Source organism: Podarcis tiliguerta, assembly GCF_965153285.1.
Source record: "Podarcis tiliguerta genome assembly, chromosome: 3".
Classification (NCBI taxonomy): Eukaryota; Metazoa; Chordata; class Lepidosauria; order Squamata; family Lacertidae; genus Podarcis; species Podarcis tiliguerta.
In genome coordinates, this window is record NC_139536.1 from 26,008,686 (window position 1) to 26,032,922 (window position 24,237).

The 24,237-nt window shown below is 41.5% G+C and overlaps 2 protein-coding genes across 6 annotated transcripts in view; one reads left to right on the forward strand and one right to left on the reverse strand.

The window, feature by feature from the left end:
• PROX1 (prospero homeobox 1) overlaps positions 1-21,935 on the forward strand; it is an 82,950-nt gene extending 61,015 nt beyond the window's left edge. For all 5 annotated transcript variants that reach the window (XM_083433290.1, XM_083433289.1, XM_083433293.1 and 2 more), the window contains one exon: positions 13,799-21,935. In XM_083433290.1, coding sequence (XP_083289416.1) covers positions 13,799-13,984 — 186 coding nt within the window. In that variant the 3' untranslated portion in view covers positions 13,985-21,935. The remainder of the gene's footprint in view (positions 1-13,798) is intronic.
• The window catches only part of PTPN14 (protein tyrosine phosphatase non-receptor type 14), a 518,691-nt gene that overhangs the window by 216,135 nt on the left and 278,319 nt on the right, over positions 1-24,237 (reverse strand). The window lies entirely within an intron of this gene.

The following is a 24,237-nucleotide window of genomic DNA, read 5'->3' on the forward strand; positions in this document are numbered from 1 at the left end:
CTTTGATTTAGCGGGTTTGTGAATCAGGCTGTTAGGCTTCCAGTTGCATGTAAGCGAGGGCAATGCTCCCCGGGATATTTATGAGCAGAGAAAAATCTCCCCCTTTTCTTGTCAATACGCTTGGAAGGAGAAAAAGGGTCCCTCCTCCTTCCTGCCTCTTTACCTAACACTCGGGGTTGCTTAAGCTTCCAAGTTTATCTGTTTTAAGTCCACTCTGTCTGTAGTGCAAGTCCCCAGCTTGTGTCACTGCTGTCGGGAGATAGATCTCTCTCCTTGATCAATATTTGCTCAACAAACAGCAGGGATAGGAGAGTTTGTTTAGAAGAATCATGTGCACACAAGGGTGAATGAATGCTCGGTAAAAAGTACTTCAGCTGTTTGCCTCTTTTCCTGTGCCTCTCTCCCCCCCCCCCCCAACGCACAGGCTTCTCTCTTCGTTTCATACCACCCCAGTGTGACTTCACTAAGGTGGTCGGTACTAAAACAGTTTTAATAACCCTCACTGGAGAGGAGCCTGCGTATAATGGCTTGTGTTGAGAAGAGTAGCCAAGAGACTGAGCTATAAACAGGGAAGCTCCCAGTTTGAATCCTGCCTCGGTCATAAAGGGCAGATTCACAGCACATTCAACACACATTTAAAACACACAGCTTCCCCCCAATGAATCCTGGGAACTGTAGTTCCCCCCTCACAATTACCAGCACCCTCAACAAACCACACTTCCCAGAATTATTTGGGGGAAGCCATGTGCTTTTAAATGTATGGTGTGGAGCTGTGCAGAGTCACTAGGCCCTTCGGCATGCTTCTCTCTTTTTTCAGCCGCAGCCTGAGGGACTTACCTCACAGGGTTGTTGTGTCAAGATTACAACTAGATGACGCCTGTGAAGCACTTTTGATACTTGGAAGTGCTCAGCAGATATTTGGTTATTTTATTATTCATTTGTTTTGAGAACAGCAACACTTACCTCTGTCACCCCTTGATGTGCAGATTTTGGGTTTAATAATACCGACTTATCCTACATGGTTCTTGCTAAGATTTACTGGGGCATGGTAGTTTAAAAATACTTTATACATGTTAAATTATTATTCTTAAAAATTAAGTATTTATATTTGAAGGAATGCCCATTTCCCAGTATTCAAATTTCACTTTCTGGAAACCAGCAACTCATGATGCCTGGCCTGGCTAAAATAAAATAAAATAAAATAATGTCTAATTTGTTATTAATTTTGGTGAGGGCAACCATGTGCATGTATGTGGAGGCTGTGTATGAAATTGTGCTGGTCATATCCCTGCAGGGTGTCTTAAATGACCTTGCAAATATATAGAGATATAGTCTGGTTTTTGTCCTTTAGAAAAAGATTCTCCAAGGACTCCCATTGATACCTCACACAAACCTTTCTAAAAAGGTGCTCAGGACCGGGTGTGTTACTGAGGGAAACAGCTTCCCTAGTTGTGGACCTGGCTTAAACCAATCCAGGCCCAACATGGCACCTAGACACATGTGCTTCTATGCAAACAGAGGTCACTTCCCAGTAAATGTGTTTAAAATGAAGGTGCAACTCCCCTAAATACAGCTGTATCTAATTGCACTATATTTCTTCTATTTTTAAAGAAATTCATTTGCAAAAACACTCTCTCACACACATTCCAAATTAATACTGTGAAACTCAGCCACTCTATCAGGAAACCATTGACCCCCAAAGGGACTTGCTTCTGAATAAACATGTATAGGATTGGACTGTGAGACTACAATCCTATATCTCTCACCTGGGAAGGAAGCCTTTGAGAAGATTTATGTAGCCTTAGACTGTGAAATGTTGCCTATTTTAGAAAATAAACAAATAAACCGCCTAAATTAAAGAAAGCCAGCCCTCTAAGCAGCATACATAAAAACCACATTATCTAGATCTTTTTAAATCTAAAGAGCTACACTCAAAAGTTAAGGACAGAAAAGAGCAGCTCTTTATTATCTACTCCAAAACAATTGAAGTGGCCACATGCAATTAGCTTTAAGGCATCCAAGTCTAGTTTTGCGTTTGTGCGTGTGTGTGTGCTTTTTTATTTTGTGAATCAGAGTTGTAAAAGCCATCTGAAATATTCATGCAGAATTGTCTGAGAAGCAGTTTCTGTTTTATTTACTGCACACTAGAACAGCCACAGTGGATTAGTTTGACAATACCCGTAACAAAAGCACAACAGCTGATGCGTGTGATGTTAGGAGGTGACAAAACAGTTAAAGTATGCTGCTGGCTACAGGCAAGCAGTCAGCAGATGCAGACAAAAGGGTTTGTGACAAGAATAACTCTCTCTCCAAGGCGAGCAGTCAAGAGTATCCAAAATACCAATACCCTTTTCTCCTTGACATTGTCTTCTTACAGTCAGCATTTTATTGCCCTTTTATAGTCAAAAAAACAAAATGCAGTTCCCCAGGAGATCAGTTTTGACATGACGACGATCTTCATATCACCCTGACTTTTCCTTTCTTCTGGGTTTAATGACAATTAAATCTAGAGGGCAGCGCTAGTGGTGGTGGTGAGTTTGAAAGTGCAGTGGGAAGGTCTCTTGCACAAGCAGTCCTCAGAATGCACAGGCACTGCACAATGGCACACTTTCTGTTCCTTTCAGCAGAGGCTGCACACCACAACTGGTCCATAAAAGAGTGACATGTGGCTTTAAAGGAAAAATTGTGGGGGGGGGAAGCATGTTAATAATCTTAAGGAGGCAAGCTCCACCGTTTAAGCGATAAAGCGAGTTAACTTCGTGAAACAAGTTTATTCTCCTTAAAATTACAAAATTGCAAGCATCTTGGGGCACCAGTGAAAAGACAATAAAGGCATGAGTGCCTAAAAATAGGCACAGCATCAGCCCCCTTTCACAAAAAGGAAAAGCTTTGTTTGACAGTGAAAAAGTTTTAAGGGACTGAGTAACGATTCCCTGTACAAGCTGATGTTTCTTTCAGGAGAGTGTGAAAAATCAGTTTCCAGAAGGGGGAAACAAGTGGGGAGCCTGGTGGAGAGGAGAGAGGAGGAAAGAAAGAAAGAAAGAAAGAAAGAGAAAGAAAGAAAGTGAAGGCGAGGCTGTCTTCCCTCTAACCTTTGTAATTCCCCTTCTATTCTCTATGACATTCATTCAGCTGCCAAGCATGTTTGGCAAAGGCTCGAGCCAGCCAGCACACTTCCAGTGACCGCTAACCTTGGTATGTCCTGACACTTATGATGAGTATCTGCAGGACACAGAAGGCAGGCAGGCTGCTATGTCAGGCTTTTATTATGTACTGCAGAGGCTGGGGACAGTCAGTTTAATAAAACAAATCATCCTTGAAGGTAAAGCAACTGGGAAGAGGAGAAGGAGGGGGGCAGAGGGGGAGGAGGGGGAGAAAGTCTTTGCTGCACAGGCAAAAAATAAAAATAAAGAAATAACAAGAAAACAACTGTCGGCAGTGAAGGCTCAGTGCCAGCCTGTGGAACATCATAAGCACACACACACCCCAAACTCTCACCCTGCGTGCCCTAATTTTAAGTAGGAGACACTGTTTATTTTTTGGCAAACCAGGGAAATGTAACCCTTTGCTGCTTGGTTCATTGTGGGTTCCCCATGTTGAGTATGATGTCAGTGAAATTCTGTGCCAGTTTACACTCTTTGTTCCAAACCTGGTGACTTAAAACGGAAATTCTACTTCAGTTCGATAAATTTAGCAGCGCAGCCACTGGATAAGTGTCTGAGCACATCAAATTGTTGAAGTGAAACCCTTTTTTCCCCTCTGGGAAAAAAAAAGGCATTCAGCACATATTTGAAAACTTTTCCCTACAGCGGCTCCAAAGCCCTGTGAGGTTTAAGAGACAAATTGGCTCGAAAAGTTATGTTTTGTTAGGAAAAGAAGAACAAGGTAGCTTCGGGCCGATTCATGCAACTAGTTTTAGGAAAAGTGAAAATTACACATTTTCATGATTTTTGACGTTTCTTTATCATTTTTATTTGGCAGCTTATATCCCACTCCTCTTCGCGAAGCGAAGTCAAAGCAGCTCGCAAAATATATCAAAACAAATGTAATATCATATACATGACTGATACTGTTTTGTTTTTGGTAAGAACGCTTAACACAATGTGATAAGCGGGTCTTGTGAAGCCTCTGGCAAAGTGTTCAGGGAGACAACCTAGAACAGTTTCAAATAGTGCAATGAATTTTATACAGGATGTGGCAAGTCAGATTTTGGAGAGACTCTCGTATCTTAAAGACTAGTTGATAACTTTATAAGAAAGTAAAGGTAAAGGTAAAGGGACCCCTGACCATTAGGTCCAGTCGTGGCCAACTCTGGGGTTGCAGCGCTCATCTCGCTTTACTGGCCAAGGGAGCTGGCGTACAGCTTCCAGGTCATGTGGCCAGCATGACTAAGCCGCTTCTGGCGAACCAGAGCAGCACACAGAAACGCTGTTTACCTTCCCGCCAGAGCGGTACCTATTTATCTACTTGCACTTTGACGTGCTTTCGAACTGCTAGGTTGGCAGGAGCAAGGACCGAGCAACAGGAGCTCACCCCGTCACGGGGATTTGAACTGCCGACCTTCTGATCGGCAAAGTCCTAGGCTCTGTGGTTTAACCCACAGCGCCACCCGCGTCCCTTTTATAAGAAAGTAAGAAACGCTTTACTCCGGTTTGTTTGGTTCCATGTAAGGTTGGAAAGAGAAGCTCCATAGCTCATTGGTGGAACATCTGCTTTATATGCAGAAGGTCCCAGGATCAATCCTCAGCCTCTGGACTGCGAGATACTCCTCCCTGCAGTCCTAGGAGAGTGGACAATATGAAGCAATATTGAGTGGACAATATGAAGCAATATGAACCACTGGCCTGACCAGCAGAAGGCAGCTTTCTAAATTCCTACTCTCCCCCTTTTATTAGCAAGTGTTTTCACTCATTTGTGTGTTGTTTCAATTGGTTTGCTCTCTGATTGCCTCCATGCGCACCCCTTGAGGTATGCCATAAGATGACTGACAATTCGGGATTAAGAGAGCCAGTTTCTCTGCCTTGTAGCAGTGCAGTAGACTGTGTGGCACGTAGTCTGAGAGCCCTAGTATTCTGTATCAAAATGGTAGAGTCAGATGGGCTTTTTATCTAGCTACAGATGCAAGCAAGTAGTCCTAACCAATGGCCTTATAGGAAATGGCAGGTTCCCATTGTACAGCAAACGGTATATCCAGACTGTGCAATGGAATATGGCTACTCCAAGTATTATTATTAAGCATTTCTATAGAACACGTGTGTGTTCAAAGCACTTCACTTGCATTAACTTGTTGTAAGCTTGCCTGTAACCCTGTAATGTTGATTAGCATTGTTATCTCCATGTTGGCGATTAGGTGGTCTAAGGAAGTGAGAGAGTGTTTCTCCCCCACCCTTCCTTGTAGAAGCAAAGGGCAGCCTAACAATAGAAAAATAAAACAGCAATATCAGTATTTATAGTTTAAAAAACATATCAAATCCTATGGTGCTATCTTGCAGCAGCAGAGCACTATACCAGAACTGCACTCAGTCCAAAGGTCTGGGTAAATAGAAATGTCAGCTGCCTACCCACAATGCTGTACCAACTCTCATGTCAGGGTGTACCTCTACATTGATTCTTCACATGGAAGTCTAGTTATGCATACAAATCTGGCTTCCTGGATTGTGTTTCCATTGCTGGTTGACATTTCTACCCAAACCATCCATGTGGGGGTTTTTTTGGATGGCGGAGGGAAAAATAACACTCAGCATTTAAATAATGCTCATGAGCTGGGATGAGGAACTGGTGGCCCTCCAGATTTGGTTGGACTTCAACAGCCAGCATGAACCATGGTCAGGGACGATGGGACATCATCCAATGATACGCAGAAGGCCACAGATTTCCCCTTAAGAGGATTCAGAGCACTTCCTTTTATGAGATGCAGCTCCTGTAATAAACGAACAAGTAAGCAGGGCCTTTACTAGTCAACCCAACTCCTCCCTCCTCGTGAGAAAATAGTGCATCTTAAGTGGGACTTGGACGATTTGTAAGACTGGATGATAGGCAATTGCTGAACCAGCTCATGGGTTCACAGATAACCATTACCAGTGCACACTGGCCAGGATGTTCCATCTTTCGCTTATTCAACACTCCCTAAATAATCAGTAGTTTTTCACCAGTACTTTCACTCCTGGTTTCTCTGCCATGTTGTAGACATATATAGCCATTTGTCCCTGGGATCTGCTGCTTACGTGGAGCAATGTGTGGCTTCTTTTCTGAGACAACCGTGTCTAAGTCTGAAGTCCACCACCTAGCTCCCCCTCTCAGCATTGTCTTTCCTCCTGGCGAATGTCAAGTATTATTACTTGATTGACTGCAGCCACCTGATGCTAGGAAAATGTTCTGGGTTCATACTAGGGATTGTTGTTGAGTCTATAAAAAGAAATCTGGACGGGGGTCTTATTTGTCACTGAGGCATTGTTTCTGCAGATGTTTCTGCTGGAGAGATGTTCAATCAGTTAGGTGTAAAGACGTACTTAGTAGGTCATCATCACTTAGGGTCAGGCAAAAGCTACCCCCAGACACACGCAATTAGCACAGCTGACTGCTTAATTACCCACTTGGAGAAAAAAAAAATCTATTTAGCCACCCATCCATTTAAACAATTAGATGCTTTGCCTCAGAATGTGCAGTTCTCTTAAGAAAATATTGTACTCTTCGTGATTGCGAAGGGGGGGGGGGGTCAGCTACAACTGAGGTGGGAGGAGTGCTTAATTTCAAAAGATAGTCTCTCGGGGGGCCACTAGGGGGCGGATCGGAAGATGACTGACAATAACATCTCTCCGACCCACACAAGGTAATTTGGAGGCTATGATGGGAGTAATTAGCCTCCCTACCCCCCCCCCCCCAGGATGGTGGGGGGGACTGCCTTGCCTGCTGTGCCCTATACCACCCCTGAATTTGTGGGGATGGGGGCACTAGGCACAAAGCCCTCCTGTGGGATTCCGGTGCTCCTGGACGCCGTCCCTGATCCGCGCCACTAGCTGCAAGAACTTCAAAAGAAACAATTTGGATGAAGTGCTAACAGAAGAGATCTCTGGTAAAACAAGACAAGAAGAAATCATGAGAAGATATGCCAAGATTCGGTATGGCAAATGACTGATGGGGGAGGGAGAAAAAAACTTTCCTTTCTTTTCTTATGTGATTAAACAAGAATCCCCTCCCCTCACGAGTCAGAAATGTCATTTTAAGGACTTAAGCTGTGGATTTAAGGCTGTGTGGAGATAAACTTTCAAACCAAAGCATGTTTTAAGAAGAGCGTGGAATGTATAAGAGCTTTGGAATGACGCAGTTTAAAATGCCGTCGCCATATTGGGAAGATCTGTCGGAGGTCTTGAGTCTGGGAGAAGAAAGAGAGAAATAGAGCTGTTTTTATATTGTGGGTGAAACTCCTCAGAGGGACTTAAGAGTGACAGTTTTGTGAGATTAATGATGGAAAGAGCAATGTTATCTATGAAGGTGATGATATATGGAAACCATCTCGATTTGAGGATTGGAAGAACGGAAAAATTCACACAGGATCATTATTGGTGTTTATTGGCTTAAGGAGACTATCAGAAGAGATCATAAAGAAAAAAGAGAAAATATATGAACAAGATGTGATGTGGAAACAGCAAGATAAGACTGGATGGAATTATGAACTCTGTTTGGACTGATTTGGACTGATTTGGACATTAATGCAGTAGTAAGAAGATGATCAGAATCCCCCTTCAGATCTTGAAATATGGGTCCCCCCAACAAAATTTAAAATTCGGCTTTGTAATTCGGAATTTATGTGATGTGATTTAATTTGATTTGATTGGCCGGTTAATAAAAATTATTTTTTTAATAATAAAAAAAAGATAGTCTCTCAGGCTCAAAACAACCCTGGGAGCTGCATCTCCTGACCTGGAAATTTTGGCATACTGGTTGTGGTTAGTCAGTGGTGAGGGAAAGGCATTCTGCATAGGCCCAGAAGCTCTTTTTGGTTAAAAAGAAATAGCAAAATCCATCTAATTCACATGGTATGGAAAACAGGTCGCAGAGCTTAGCTCTGCTGAGCCCTGGCTCAAGCTAAACCCTTGCTATTAGGATAATATGCAACACAAAGGAATAAGCTAAGGCTCCCTGGCATGAAGAAGCAAGCTGGATGGACAATAAAAATAGACCAGGTCTGGAATGGCTGAAGACTGTTGTGAACCTTTGGAAACATAGGGTAGGCAGCCACTCGTTTTGCATATGTTTCCTCAGAACAAAGGAGGGGAGTTTGTAAGGAACTCAGCTTTCGGCAAATTTACCTATAAAAACTGTTGCTGCGTGATATTTTCTCAAGCTATTTGCAGTCCCAAGGTATCTCCCTAGCTCCCATATATGCATCGTATGTTTCAGTCAACTCTGACGTTGTCCTTTCTGGTTTTTTATCTGTTTTTATTTACATCAGGAGTGGGGAATAGTTTTCAGCCCCAGGACCATATTCCCTATGGGGCACCCTTCCACTGGCAGGCAGGGCAAAAGGCAAAAGTGGGCGCAGCAATGAATGTAAAATTTATCTTTGCACAGTAGGTTAGTTTTACACACACACACACACCACCTCTCTGTGTTCCATCCAGGCAACAAGAGGCGTTACCAAAGTTCAAGGACACTTTCCACCCAGGCAAAAGTACTCAGGGAACATCTGAAGCAAGGCCAGGGAGAGTCATTGCCTGGAGAGTTGAGTGTGTGGCTGGGGAGAATCTCGTGAGGCTTGGAGGGTCACATTTGGCCCCAGACCTGTTGTTTTTTTACGGCACTGTGTTGTTCTTTTAGAGATGAAGCAACTCAAGCTGCATAGATGAATCTAAAACTGGGAGTACTGCAGCAGTCGTGAAATTGGGCATCTGATTCTTTCGTGCCGTATGAGTTACTTTGAATTTCATCTGAAGCTTGAAGTGCTTCATCTGTTTCGAAGAGAAGCTGTAGGAGCTCTTAATCATCTGCTATAATTGAATAATCTGGGGTCATCTCCAAACCTGGCTACCTTACTGCTCACCTCTCATCAAGTTAACAGTGAGAGTCCGCAGACCCTTGAAGGGCCCTGCTGTTTACACTTCACATAGCATCCATTTATTCCTGCCCTCTGTTTCCTACTGCTCTAGCGGTTCCTGTAAGCAGCAGCGGCTGGCGTGCAGGGGAGAGGAGGTGCTTACCTGACCTCCCGACAGCTGAGTTGCTGCTGCTTACCAGGAGGGAGAGGGGCAAGGCGGCAGGGAGGCTGGCACAGTGAAAACCCTCCAGCGGAGTCAATCCAGCCCTACTGTCAGTGCGTTTGCATCATGCTGACCTCCCTACTGCCTTGGCCCTCCCCTTCTCCCTCCTGGTAAGCACTAGTGACTTGGCTTTTAGGAATTAAAGTGAGCATTACAACACCATCCACTACAGACTTTATGTGGCCCTGTACCCAATCACTATCACATTTATTTGTTTGTTTGTCACATCCTCTGAATAACCTCTAGCAAACTATTCCTGGCATCCTTTGAATGGATTAATGAATAAAATTTAAATTTTTAATTTGCTTACCAAAAATGGTGTGTGTGCATGCGTGGGCGTGTGTGCACTGAAATATCAAAGTTCTATAGGAACACTTGGGAAATTGTTATTTGGCTCTACAACCTTTGTCACTTCTCTTTCCCATTGTTTCCCTCCAACACGTTCAGCTTTTCTTCCTTTGGAGCTCTCTTTTTTTTACATACATTTGTTCTGTAGGAGTTTTCCTGTGAAACGCCCTGAGACCTCCAGGTTTGGATGCTATGTAAATTCAACAAACAAACAATTAAATAGGCGTTCCATATATTCTCTGGAATGATGTCCTGCCTCTGTGGTGATACTGGTTTGCTTGTTCATTTGCTTGTCTAGCATTGCCTTCTCCAAGCTACCACATGCTTCAGACTGCTGTTCACATCAGCCCAAGTCTTTACGGCCAGTGGGTTGATGGGAGTTGTAGTCTAGCAACATCTGGATGGGCACAGGTTGTGGAAGGCTACTGGCAAAGGGCTGGGTGCAACAAAGAGCTGTAAGACTCATCACCACACCACAATCCCTGCCAATCAAGACTAGACATTGATGGGCTGGCTTAGTATAAGGCAGTTTCATACCGCATATGGGGAAGCACCATCACAGCTCAGTGCTAGAGCATCTACTGTACCTTGCATGCAGAAGGTGTCAAGTTCAATATCTGGTTAGAAAATAACCCTGCCTGAAAACCTAGAGAACCACTACCAGTTTGTGTAGACCAGTGTTCTTCAGCCCTAGGTCCCTGCCCTGATGTTGTTAGACAACATCATCCCATCATCCATGACCATGGACTAGATTGGCTAGGGATTGTGGGAGTTGTAGTCCATCAATATCTGAGGACCCAAGGTTGAAGATCACTGGTGTAGACAACATTGAACTAGATAGACCAATGATCCAGCTGGGTATTAGGCAGCTTCCTGGAACTGGGATGGGGAATCTGTGACCTCCATATGTTCGACTCCAACTCCCACCAGCCGCAGCCAGAATGGCCAGTAGTTAGGGGTCATGGGAGTTGTAGTTCATCCACATTTGGAGACCACAGCTTCTTCATCCCTGCCATAGTAAGTTCCCTTGCCTTTTTATGCCACCCTTGACTCCATTTCTTTTTTTATGAGGGCACTTAAGTTCTCTTTTCTCTCTGAAGGGGAAAATGTCTGTTGTTTTTGAATACTTAACCAAACCTACAGAAAAATATTTGACTTTATTTATCAAATATTTGTTATCTTTCCATAACATTTGGCAAATACCTCCCACCCTCCCCAAACTCCCAGCCCTCCATAATCAGATTTGGACAATAACAAGAGCTGTCGTTTTCAAGGGAAGGATTCCTAGAACTATACAGCCTCTGATTGTAGACCCCTACAAACACCAGCATCAAATAGTTAGCATATTTAGTGTTTATATGACTAAAGAGTCAAACACAGTGGTGTGTTGTCGAACTATTTTTCCCTAGAAAAGGCGGACATTTTTTTCAATCCTGAATATTGAATGCCCCCCCTGTCTCTCTTTGCATATCACGCCTTCAGTATTATGAGTCAATATGCCATTTGCAAATGACACTCAGTGTTTGGGTCCAAATTCCACCCTCTAGCGCATGCAAGCGACTCCCACTGACTTCAGCAGCAGCTGATCACATGTCTGCCTCATGGCAAAACCTGGCTCCTAGATCACTGCTGTGTCATCTGCTACAACGGGCGAGAAAGCTTTCGGCGCTTTGTTACAGGAGGAGACGTTTAAGGTCTTCTGTATAAAGTGTGAAGAAGGTGGATGAACTCCTTTAAGAGCAGCTGGGAGCAAAGGGTTTTGTTAGCTGGATCTGAAATTACAGATAGTCAGTGGTCCACGTCTTCAGGAAAGTTGTTTGAGTGGGTTATGCCCCAAAATGCATAGAGAAATGCTTGAGCTGAACATAAACAGTTGGCTTAATCAGGTCAAAACTATCCATCTCGCTCACTGACCAGATGACACACCGGCCTGGCAATTGTTTATGCCCCCATCAACCACGCAAGATCTCACCAATTTTGACTAAAGGAAATAAATCTAGATTAGACCCTGATCTAGGGTGGACACAGAGAGGTTTAAGCACCCTAATGAGGATGCAAGTTGTCCTCTCCCAGATGTATCATCTGCTGAGCAGGGAGGGACAGTATAGTGGTACCTCGGGTTAAGTTCTTAATTCGTTCAGGAGGTCCGTTCTTAACCTGAAACTGTTCTTAACCTGAAGCACCACTTTAGCTAATGGGGCCTCCCACTGCTACTACCCAATTTCTGTTCTCATCCTGAACCAAAGTTCTTAACCCGAGGTACCACTGTAATCAAAAGATGATAGTCTTTTGCACAGACTATCATCAGAGGAGGGGCGGAGGGAGGGAAGCTGTGTGCCTTTGGCCACTCCCACTGCTGGCATGTGCAGTCCCAGGTCTTCAGAAGCTCTGCTGACAATAGTTGCATTGTAAGTGTCCACTCGCATGGGATGGACATGACAAAGTGGGCTTGAATCTGCATTAAACAATACCGTATGAGTTTCCTGTCCATGCAACTCAACAGTGCTACAGCCTCTTGGCTGCATAGATTCAACTTGCAAAACAAATGAATGAAAAGGAGATGATTTAGAGGAAGTTGCCTTCATGACAAGGGCACTTTTCTCCAACCCACAGTTGCAGAAGATGCTGGAAGCTGCCTGTCCGTGTGCAAAATGATTTCCAATATGCCAGATAGACTGGGTTGTCATTTAGAAACCGAATAGGTCAGAAAGAACCTGGGTCCGTGGTCACAACACAGACTCACACCGAAAGCATAAGGGTGTGTTTTTATCTGAACACTCATGTTGAAGGAGGGCTATAATGTCTGAGTGCAAGAAAATGTTATGGGAGCACAACAAACAAAGCAACTTCTCAAACAGGCTATTGGAAGTGGAGCTTGACTAGGTGCTCCTTTTTTTTTTTTTTAATTAAGGGTTTTCTTGTTTTACAGAAGTAAGTGTAATGCCTCGTTGTTGTTTTCCATGTAACATTTTTACAAATCCATTTCATTTGTTGAGGCATTAGGGGGAGAAGAAAAGAAAAAAGAAGAGGGGGGGGTGGAGAGAGGGAAAATGGAAGGGGGTGGGGTCGGGTGGCGATGTTTCTATTATGTTTAATGTATGTAGAGTTTGGGCCAGAAGCATCATAACTAGGTGCTCCTTTTAAAACAGCTAAACATCATTATTAGATACCCTTATTTCTTTGCTGGGCTTTCAGAATTAGCTGGGACTAGAACAACAATAACAAAATTTATTTATACAGTGGTGCCTCGCAAGACGAAATTAATTCGTTCTGCGAGTTTTTTCGTTCTGCGAGTTTTTTCGTCTTGCGAAGCACCACTGTGTATTGACGGTTTCCCATAGGAATGCATTGGCGGTTTTAAAAAAAAGGCGCAAGACGTTTCGTCTTGCGAAGCAAGCCCATAGGGAAATCCGTCTTGCGAAGCAACTCAGAAAACAAAAAACTCTTTCGTCTTGCAAGTTTTTCGTCTTCCGAGGCATTCGTCTTGCGAGGTACCACTGTATATACATACATACATACCCATCTTTGTTGCCCTGGCCATTCTGGGCAGCTTCCAACATAATATATAAAGAAACAATCACAACAGAACACAACAGAACATCACACATTAAAGGAGTCCCAATACAGGGCTGCCTTCAGACGTCTATGGAAGGTCGTATAATTATTTATCTCTCTGCCATTTGATGGGAGGGCGTTCCACAGGACAAATAATAATAAAATAATAATTGAGTCTGCTGGAATTAAGAAGCAACGTTATTTTCAGCACGTGCTAAATTCTCAGAGAAAACAGGAAGAAACACATCAATATTTGGGCAAAAAGCCCCTGCAGATCTTCAATAGCTGTGTATTATTGCTCTTTGTATTTTTGGTTTTTTTTTTACTCTTTCCATTGCCTTCCTCTGCTAATTATATCTTATAAATCCAGCACCCACTAAACCCAGATGTTCATATTTTAATACCTACATTCTGTGGTTCAACTTTGCAAAGCTAGCTAACACATGTTTTAAAAGTTATTACTATTGTACTATATATAACAGCCTTGCCTAAGAGAATAGAGGCCTGCCGCATTTAGAAAATGCAGGTGCTATGTAAGCTCCCTTTTGAAAGCAAGAACTTAGCTCAGTTTCCTTTGAAGACCCAGAGACTTGAAACTGAAAACTTTTATTAATGCCATTGTCTCCTTGTATCAGCAGGTTCCAGAGAGATTCCTGGAAGTGGCTCAGATCACATTACGAGAGTTTTTCAATGCCATTATCGCAGGCAAAGATGTTGATCCTTCCTGGAAGAAGGCCATATACAAGGTCATCTGTAAGCTGGACAGTGAAGTTCCTGAGATTTTCAAATCCCCAAACTGCCTCCAAGAGCTTCTCCATGAGTAGAGATTTCAACCACTATTTATGAATGTATAAAAAATTAGCAGACCCCATTTTTTATGCCCATGTTGTGCATGTGAGTGTGTGTGTGTGTACGTGTGTCTATATTAATTTCATATATATATATATATATATATATATGGAATCAAATAAGAATCCACCATGATTATTTTTATTTGATAAGTAACAAGTTGATAATTATTTTAACTCCAAGTTTTGTTTTACTTTTGCCCATGGTTTTTAATATTTGGAAGGGGAAACAATTGGGTTACTTTTCTTTTTCAGGGAGAAGAATGTTTTGAAGTGTGTGCAAGCCTGTTTTAGTAAGTTTAGGGCATTACATTTTGCTACAGAATGGCATTTTGTCTTCGAAAGACAAATGTCACAATACTACAATGATGTTTTCTTCATTTGTACGAAGCTCGCGATTCTAGAGAGGCATTTTACAAGGATAGAGCTTTCTAAATTTTAGCTCAACTGTTCATTGAAGGCGGTAGATTTTTTGTGTTATAGTTTAGAAGACATATAAACAACCCTTTCAGTTACTTAAACGTCAAAGGCAGTATCTATCCACACCAGTCTTCAAGCTTTTCTCTTACAAGAACAACATATGCCCCCCCCCAATCATTTTGCCCCGTTTTCCAGTGCCCCTAGATGCTGCTGCAACCATGTGCATCTTCTGCCATATACCCTACTGCAATGTTCTTCAACCTTCTGTCCCCAGATAGCGTAAGGTCATAAAACCATAGAATTGGAAGGGACAATATTCATCACTGGACAACAGTTCTCATCAGCCACAGCCATTAGCCAATGGTTAGGGAAGATGGGAGTTGTAGTCCAACAACATCTGGGGACTCAAGATTGAAGAAAACTTCTCTACTGCAGTGATTTCCCCACCTTGCCCGTCCCTTCAGTAAGGTTGGGAATGGAGAGGAAGAGTTTCTGTGAACCCACTGCAGGCCTGAAAAGGCTCTATTTTGGATTGGACCAAGATTCCAGTAAGGTTCGGGTTCAAACAGATTAGGTTGATGGAGCTAGAACCCCAAATTCCAGTGCCGAGAGTTTCGCTCACTTTTGGGCTTTGCTCCCACCACTGTTCACCTAAATCTTGCCGCCGCCACCACCCAACTGCATTTCAAACAAAGCAATACTGCACAAAACATAAAGTAAATTAAGGCAAGGGGTTTTGGTGTTATCGAAGAGGCTATACACAGCATTCTAGGAGTGATTTTAAGTGTCGTAATAATACAGTCAGCTTATAAAAGCAGTAGTATTTCACTCTCCGTAGAGTAAAAAACAAAAACGAACTCTTGCATGGCTCTCAGCCATAGCTGAGCATTTTTAAGTCCCATTATTTCACCAGTAAATATTGTGGTAACTCTCTCCTGTGGGAATCGGTGTGCCTTTAAGGTTACAATCCTATGCACACATACTCGGGGAGGTATGTGCCATGGAACCTAGAACTTACTTCTGAATAGTTGTTGTTAGGATTAATCCGATTTATTAAGGTCTCCTTTCCCTTTACCACACTGAACGGTCAGGTTTCCCCCACATCCTGGGAGCCATCTTTATCAAAATACTTTCCTCTGTCCCAACCAGACACTCGAGTGGTGTATATATTTGATATTTCACATTTTTACCTGAAAAGCAATGTTTGAAATTACCCTTTCATCTGAGAAACACTGTAACATACCTTTGCTTTATTCTAAAAATTAATTGCTGAAGAAGCAAAAAAGAAAAAAAGAAAAATGTAAAGCAAAGCAAAACAAAAAGATACGTCAGATCAAAGTACAAGAAAGCTTGTATTTTTCTGGCTGGGGTTGATGGGAGCTGACATGTGGAGGGCACCAGATCAGAGAAAGCTGGCACAGAGACATTTAAGACATTTTTTGTTTAAAGGAATAAACACAGCACAATACACAGAGAGAACACAACTCTAGCAAAAATGGGCTATTCCAAGTTTCATTGAACCCAGCGGGAACTTAAGTGGTTAACGGTGCTTTCTCACTTTCTTGGAGTTGAGCAGGCTTCAGTGCCTCTGGGTTTGTTGCCTATAAATCACGGAGAAACTTTATCCCTGTCTTTAGGGCTAGGGAAGCAGAAGCTAGCCACTTTTATTATTTCCTCAATCGTAAGTGATTCATTAACACGGAAGTAAACCTGATCAAACCACTTCTCTTCTACAACAAAAGTAAGTGGCATAAAATTAAAAAAGAGCGTAGTTCTTACCAGAATGGGGCTTACCAGTGCTTTCCTGTCACTTCTCATCAAGAGAACTTTCCCCTTTTTACCACCACCTTGCGTTGAAGAGCCACATGGATCAATGCGAGTCCCGGCTGCAGACAAATATGATTTCGGCAGGTACCCAAGGCCAAACGAGACATGGTTCTTCCTTGTAACACCCAGTGGAAATGGCCACCATATACTTATTCCTGCCCCTCTGTAATATCTACTATACATCGCTATATGCAGCCCATAATGTTCTATGCTTGTCCACCTGCATGGGGCAGGAAGATACCACAATAGCCAATTGTGATGAAGTTCTGCTTTACGTTGTTGCTGTGAGGAGATAGACACATGGCGGCCGTTTTCGGCACCGAGTGGATAAAAAAAAATGGGTCTGCATATAAGCTGTCCCCAAATCTAGCCACTCCCTATATGGATTTGTTAAATCAAGGTATAAGAGCTAGCTATAAGAGCACAATCGTAGACAGTATTCAGGTTTATACAAGCCAGATTTTGGGAGGGGCAGGAGAGCGTGGCCTATATTCAGACCACTACAGCACTTAGCAGCTCTAGTTGGCCCTGATTTTTGACATTTACTGAAACAGAATTCATATTTTAAAGCAGCCGCAGATGGAATTTCTCCACAAGGTGACCAAAATAAGTTTACCTTAGAGTGGAAAATTAGTAATAGGAGTTGAATGAATACAACTGCAGTGAACTGATAAAATAACCAGCTTTTTTCTTAAAAGCTCGCTGTTAGTTTTAAATGCTTTCTTCAGTGGTCTCCTTTTTTCTTTGGGCATTTTTGCAAAGGTGTAGTGTCTAGTAATGTTTTCTTATATTCTATGGCACTATGTATTTGTCGTTTCTCTGTTGTCTTTTGTACAGATGCAGTAAGAATTTATTGTTATCTGGGCTAGCAGTTTTCTTTATCCACCCCTTCTTGGCAATTTGATACAGATTTGATACCAGTTAGGCAAGGTATCTTTTTTATAGCTTAGCCATTTAATTTTTTTTAAAAGGACCCTACCTTTTACTCCATTTCTTGAACTTCATTGTTTTTTTCTTATTAAAGAATTGTCTTTTGAGTTTGAAGAGTGAAAGTTTACCCCATGCAACATTATATATATTTTAAAAAAGCTGACCTAGTCATTGCAAAGATGCTTCATTTACAAATACTGCTTGAAGAGACAGAAATGGATGAAAGTAGTTGTCAGTGAAAGCCTTAAAAACCTGCTGATTAAAAACAAACAAACTAGGACACCAGGAGCACAATCTAGCGACCCTCTTCCACATGCAATAACAGAATTTATACATGCTGAGTACCCGTTTTCTTGGTGCAAGACTTTTGCACAATAATACAAGCAAATACATTCAGATAACATACACTACAAGCAAAGCCCAATGGGTCTTTTCATATGTAACATCCCTGGCCCAGTAAACTATGGTTTTTTAAACTAGGAACATGGCTCTCCCCTTGCATGTCATCCTTAGCACTTCAATCCTGGTTTGTTTAAAATCGAGTTCCCAATCATATCCAAACTTAGGAGCTGTGATGCCAGTTTATTAACCAGCATCTTAAACTACAGTTTGAACCACATTCAAGAACCCGGCCAGTAACCTGACATCAAACCACAGTTCCCTGTTTCGGACATGAGCCATAGTTTATACAGACCAGGATATAAGTGCCAAGCAGGTGCACAAAGAGAGGAAGCAAGGGCAGAGCTTTCTGGCTTGGCACTTGTTCCTATCTTCATAAACTATGGTCTATTGAATGTCTGAACTGCGCCTAATTGTACATAAGCTTCTTTTTTCATTCGCCACTCTGTGGCTTGCAGCCCCTGCTGTTATTTTCAGATGTGAATTGTGTCTATGCAGTGTAGGTGATTTAGCCAATACCATGGGATAAAGGACCACCAAGTAGTTGTAGTATGTTTTGCACTCAAAGCAAGCCATGCTGCTTCCAGACTTCCTCTAAAGTACTTAGTACAGTTTTGCTTTTTGCATCCGTATGGTTGACAGCATAATTGCCACTCTTTTAATTTGTGCACAATGGGCAGACCATTAGGACATTTGTATATGTCGGATTTTGCTGATGATCTCCTGCAACCCCATGTTCAGGAGGTTTGTCCCTGTTCCAAGCACTGCTGGCCTAGATGTGCTTAGTGACATTGGAGGCAGAGCTACTGCCATGCCCAAATAATGACTGCAGCTCTAGATTTCTGCACTAGCAAGTACATCTTGCTTGAAGTACTTACTGCTGCGCTATCTGTCCTGCTGTGCCATTGCTGCTCAGAACATCTCAATATGCTTCTTCATTGAGTAATGGGACTATTCCATTTCTGACTTAGGACACATTTCTGCTGAAGCTTTCTGGAAATGTAGAGGAGGCCTTCAAGAGCTACCCCCCCCCCCTTATGCTATCACAAGAACAATTTACCATTGGGCTGTGCATATACTTAACTTTATTAATTGGGGAGGGGACCCATTTTTGTAGCGATCGCTTACATACAGAGTCTGCTGTTTCATTGGCCAGTTTCACATGTAATCCTAAGCTAAACCATGGCTAAGCATGAACGTGCAAGTGAGGAAAAATCATAGTTTCTTCACACCTCTCTGGGTCCTGCTACTGTCATGTTATGACATGGTTTAGTTTTGTGTTATGTCTGAACTCGGGCTAATGGTTTGTTTTGCTGCAGACAAACCACAAGCTGTAGCCATGGTTTGTTACGGAGGGAGACTCAGCTTTAGACATAATGTTGAACCAAACCATGTTTTAGTTCTGGGTAGTGCAGGATTGAAGCAGCCACACTTTACATCTGAGTACCGACACAATTGTTCATTTTTGCTAAGCAATGTTTTGCCATTGCATTACGTGTGAACTCAGCCACTTAGAAACATAAAAAACCCCACAACTACCATACTAAAGCCATACTTCACATATAATATATATTAGATGCACTTCTAGAAATATTTTCCTTATATGTGTTTTTGTTTTCACTGTTAATTGTTAGCATTACTGGTTTTGTGTGATTATCACTACTATAATTATTATTGACTGAAAATGTGATTATTTGAATTTGGTTGAACACTACAGCTTGGGGCATTATTTTATTTATTTATTTATACGTAGCATACATCAAATCACTAGTGAATGACACACAAGAATGCTAAGGAAGGAGAAACAGGCAAGTCTTGATCTGATATATTGACATATACAATTCAACTAGATTTATGGTGACTTCATTGCATTATATAGCCATATTGCCTTTGTGCCTTCCAAGGCACATAAAATAAAATAGAAAGCATCAATCTTTGCTGTAATTCAAGTAATCTTCATCATCATTGCTCTTTAATATTCCCCATACATATATACATATACATATATATATATAATTTGATCTGACCCTGATCCTACAAATGTCCATTGCCATGGAAGTCTTTTGTGCAGAAGGGGTTTTCCCCTACTGTGCTGCCCATTATAATCCCATTATGAAAAAAGCAAGAATGCTAAGCCTAAAAAAACACATAGGATTGCAGTTGAGGCAGCTGCCTCTGCCATGCCCCTAATAATGGTTTTGTAGGTGAGCTGCTACCCCTCCAGATATACAGGGTATAGCAGTACTGGCTGGAATATATTCCTGGGGAGCAGACCTGAGTGAAGACCATCGCTCACCCCAAAGTCGGTTAAGCAAAGCTTACCAGACGTCCCCGTTTCCTGGGGACAGGCCCCGGATTTACAAATCAGTCCCCTGACAAAATCCATCTATTTAGTAGGAAGTTGAAAAGTGTCCCCGGATTCATTGAAAAAAATCTGGTAACCTTAGGTGAAGCGGCCTTGCCCAACCAACCAAGCAACCAACATCCCACCCATAAAAACTGGGAGAATTCAGTTCCCAGTTGCAGGAGAGCCATTGCCTTTGCAACCTCTGCAAAACCGACATGAGCTTGTAGTGCAGATGTGCTTTTGCCATTACGATGTGTCTTTTGCGGCAGCTTTGCCTAGCGATAGCAGTTGCTGGTGTCGTATTGCCATAGCTGTCAACTTTCCCCTTTTTTAAGGGGAAATTCCCTTATTCCGAATAGGATTCCTCAGAAGAAAAGGGAAAAGTTGACAGCTATGCATATTGCTGACCCCGCGCTTCTGAGCCAGGGATGTCAGCAAACTACCGCAGGCATGGCATGGAGCAGGGCCCGCAATAATCACACATCCCTCTCTCACACAGACACACGCACACACACACACCAGCTGCCCTGCCGTTTCTGAGCAAAACTGTGCATCGGATTGGGTCATCAGGCTGCTTTTGTTGTGGTAAAGAAAGGTTTACATGGGGAAAGGAGTTCAAAAATAGCTGTGATCCAACACTGGCCCTTCCACCTCCCCGATCTGTGTAGACAAAGGTGAGGTTATAGTGAGTGCCTAGACCTTACATTCACCAGCAGGAGGATTAGGGAACAACAACACAACAAAAATCCTTCAAATCACCAGTTTTTCCTCCCCTTCACAAGTACAACTGTTCTTGTGCCTTCTGTGGCTTAACAATTTTCATCTTTTTGAACCTTTTCTTGCCCCTTTCCTCACAGCCGCAATAAGCTAGGTTCTTTTCTCCCACCCTCTCCCACCCCGTTTTTTCAGCTGTTTGACATGATGTTGATAGCTATGCATATTTTGTGTCTTTTTAAAGAAAAAAAATTAAAAAGCAGGAGACTAAGTTTTTGAAGAAGAGAATTTTTAGAACAGTTTGATAATGCAAATTATTTTTTTCTCAGTCCTTTGGGCGGCATTCAATTTTGGAAAAAAAACAACAAAATCTTGTAGAAAGCCAACTTTTTTGTAATAGTGGTGCAGATCTTGTGTTTTCTTAGCCTAATAAAAAGTAGTATAGAAGCAATATTTCATACGTAATATATATATGTGTATACATATACATACATATATACCCACATATACATACGATAATATATATATAGATATATATATATGTATATAAGCTTATACACACACAATATGCGTGTGAAGTGAAAAGCTTACCTTTTTCCAATGTAGATTAAGAACCTATTTTAGACATTTGTTATGTTTTGTGAGAAGAATGTTCTATTTGAAACTATGAAACATTTAATTCTTACTGTATCTCTGGTTGTGTAATGGGAGCGCTTCACATTAAATGGTTTTTAAAAAGTGAAAGATATTAGAATGTAGTAATTATTTAATGAAGTGTTCGCCCATATAATCCTGAGGTTTGCTTTTGTGCCTCTGAGTATTATTTAATTTAAAGTGTTTTAAGTTTGCAGAATCATTGTTACTGTACCAGGTATGTGGGTGAACATCTATAGCTGAGGGGAACTTTTATAAAGCAATGTATATATTCAGCTTGACGGCTTTTCTCAAATAAAAGGCACATGATTTTAATAACTACACTCTGAGAACATCTGTTAAATTTATAAGAAACGCTGCAGTAACTGTATAGATAGTTGAAAGCATTCTTTAAAACCCAGCTCAATACTTTTTAAAATAGGTCTCTCTCTCTCTCTCTCTCTCTCTCTCTCTCACACTCACACACACACACATCATGTGTCCAGGACATGAGTGATTCAGTTTCTGTAAAATTACTGAATTTCCCCCCCTCCCTTCCCATGTGCACAAAATAATTTATTGGCAAAGGGTTCCCTCCCTCCAGGTTAATAGTAACTAAGAAATAAAAGTGAAGATTTTGTGGCTTTAAATATAGGACTTTCACCAGCAGAACAGAAAGATATAAATATATATAAATATATATAAATAAATAAATATAAATATATATAAGAAGTGGTTTGCAAACCCCCTCAAATGAGCATTGTACATGAAAATGAATCAAAAATTAAAAAAAATAAATCCTCCTCTATTTGTCATGTGTATTATATAGTAATTATTGATGTTCTAGTGCAAAGACTTCTTTTGGGTATCTCTTCTGTGTTTTGACATTTTTTGATAAGCATTGTTTTCAAAAAGCTCCCCTTTCAAGAATGTAACTGATTTATATGAGTAAGCAGTTACTGTATTGCACTTAAATGTTCTGTTGAAGGAAATGCAATTTTTGTTTTTCTGTGGAACTGTTGGTTGTAAAAAAAAACACAAAAACAAAAAAAAACCATTGAAAATGCTCATATTTTCAGCTGGGATTAAAAAAAAAAGCTGGTGTTTAACTTTTGTGTCTTCTTAGGAATAGGTCTGTTTCGAAGTAGGAAAGGTGGTGATTTCAGGCATTTTTCTTGTTTTCCTTTTGCCATCTGAGACCCTCAGTTTATGTTCTCAGCTGTCATCAGAAATGTTAAAAATTGTACAAGATATATACAGTCAAATCTGGATGAGACTCAACCTTGAATTCTAGCCCCAGTATGTATGGCCTGGACTTTCACAAGGCATTAATAACAGTATAACACTGTAGGTCAGACTTTCTTCAGCCTGCTGTCCTTCAGGTACAGATGGACTTCAGTTCCCATCAGCCCCGCCAATGGCTAGGAATGATGGGATTTGTAATCCAGTTACACTTGGAGGGCACCAAATTGAGGTATGCTGCTGTAGGTTTTGACGCACACACAAACACACGTTCGTTTAGTGAGAAGATATTTGGCCATATAGATCTGGACAAAAGACTCAGAGAAATATATTTATTTATCTGGAAGAATCAAAGGTTAAGGCGTAAAATTCTCTTGTCCCAGCTACTTCTCATATGTATATAGTTAGGAAAGTGACAAAAACACTGCCTTTATATTATTTAGCAATATGTTGTAAATAGCATTATTAAACTTTTTTTTTTGTAATAAAGACCCTTTAATTTGAACTTAGTACAATAACTGAATTAATAAAGTCAATTTTTGAATTTTTTTTTAAAATTTATTTTTTAGCTAGAGGCAATTTCAACTGTGGAATTTTCTTTTTGTTTGTTTGTTGATGTTGTTGTCTATTGTTCTGAAGACTTTGCATAATTTATTGGTTTAATTTATCCTAATTTATTTGATGGTGTACAATTTTGTATTGCCAAGGATGTACTGTAATATTAATTGATGATGTGATAAAACATGAAGACTCCCCTGTCTGTATGGAGGGAAAAAAAGGTGCAGTAGACAATTGATTTGGGGGGGCGGGGAATTACAATTCTAGCTTGGCAGCTACTAAATTGAAAAGAAATCAGGAAAAAAATGTTTTTTGGGGTTGGGGGGGTTGGGGTGGGGAGGGAGGGAATCTTATTTTGTGTGTTTTAAGCTTTTGTATACTCTCCAGACCTTTACCTTTTTGCTTTGTACCACTTAAAGGATAAGTAGTTCAATTGCCTTGTGTGCCTTCCATCTTCTCTGAACTGAATGTATGTGCAGTATATATGCAAGCTTGTGCAAAATAAAATATAAATTACAAGCTCATTGCCATGGTTTATATTTCTTTCTAAAAAGCCTCTCCCCTGGTGCGCCAAAGGCTGAACCACTGATGGCAAGGTATTCTACAGAACACACACACCACACTTTTTTTTCCCTGTTGGGGAATCAAAATAGTCCCCCAACATGTCATTGAGAAGCTTCAGAAACCAGGAGGGTTAGTGGCGATAGGGAAGGGGAAAGTTTACTTTTAAAAGACATCTGAAGGCAGCCCTATTCAGGGAAGTTTTTAATGTTTAATGATGTATTGCGTTTCGGTTGGGAGCCGTCCAGAGTGGCTGGGGAAACCCAGCCAGATGGGTGGGGTATAAATAATAATGTTGTTGTTGTTTAGTCGTTTAGTCGTGTCCGACTCTTCATGACCCCATGGACCAGAGCACGCCAGGCACTCCTGTCTTCCACTGCCACCCGCAGTTTGGTTAAACTCATGCTGGTAGCTTCGAGAACACTGTCCAACCATCTCGTCCTCTGTTGTCCCCTTCTCCTTGTGCCCTCAATCTTTCCCAACATCAGGGTCTTTTCCAGAGAGTCTTCTCTTCTCATGAGGTGGCCAAAGTATTGGAGCCTCAGCTTCAGGATCTGTCCTTCCAGTGAGCACTCAGGGCTGATTTCCTTCAGAATGG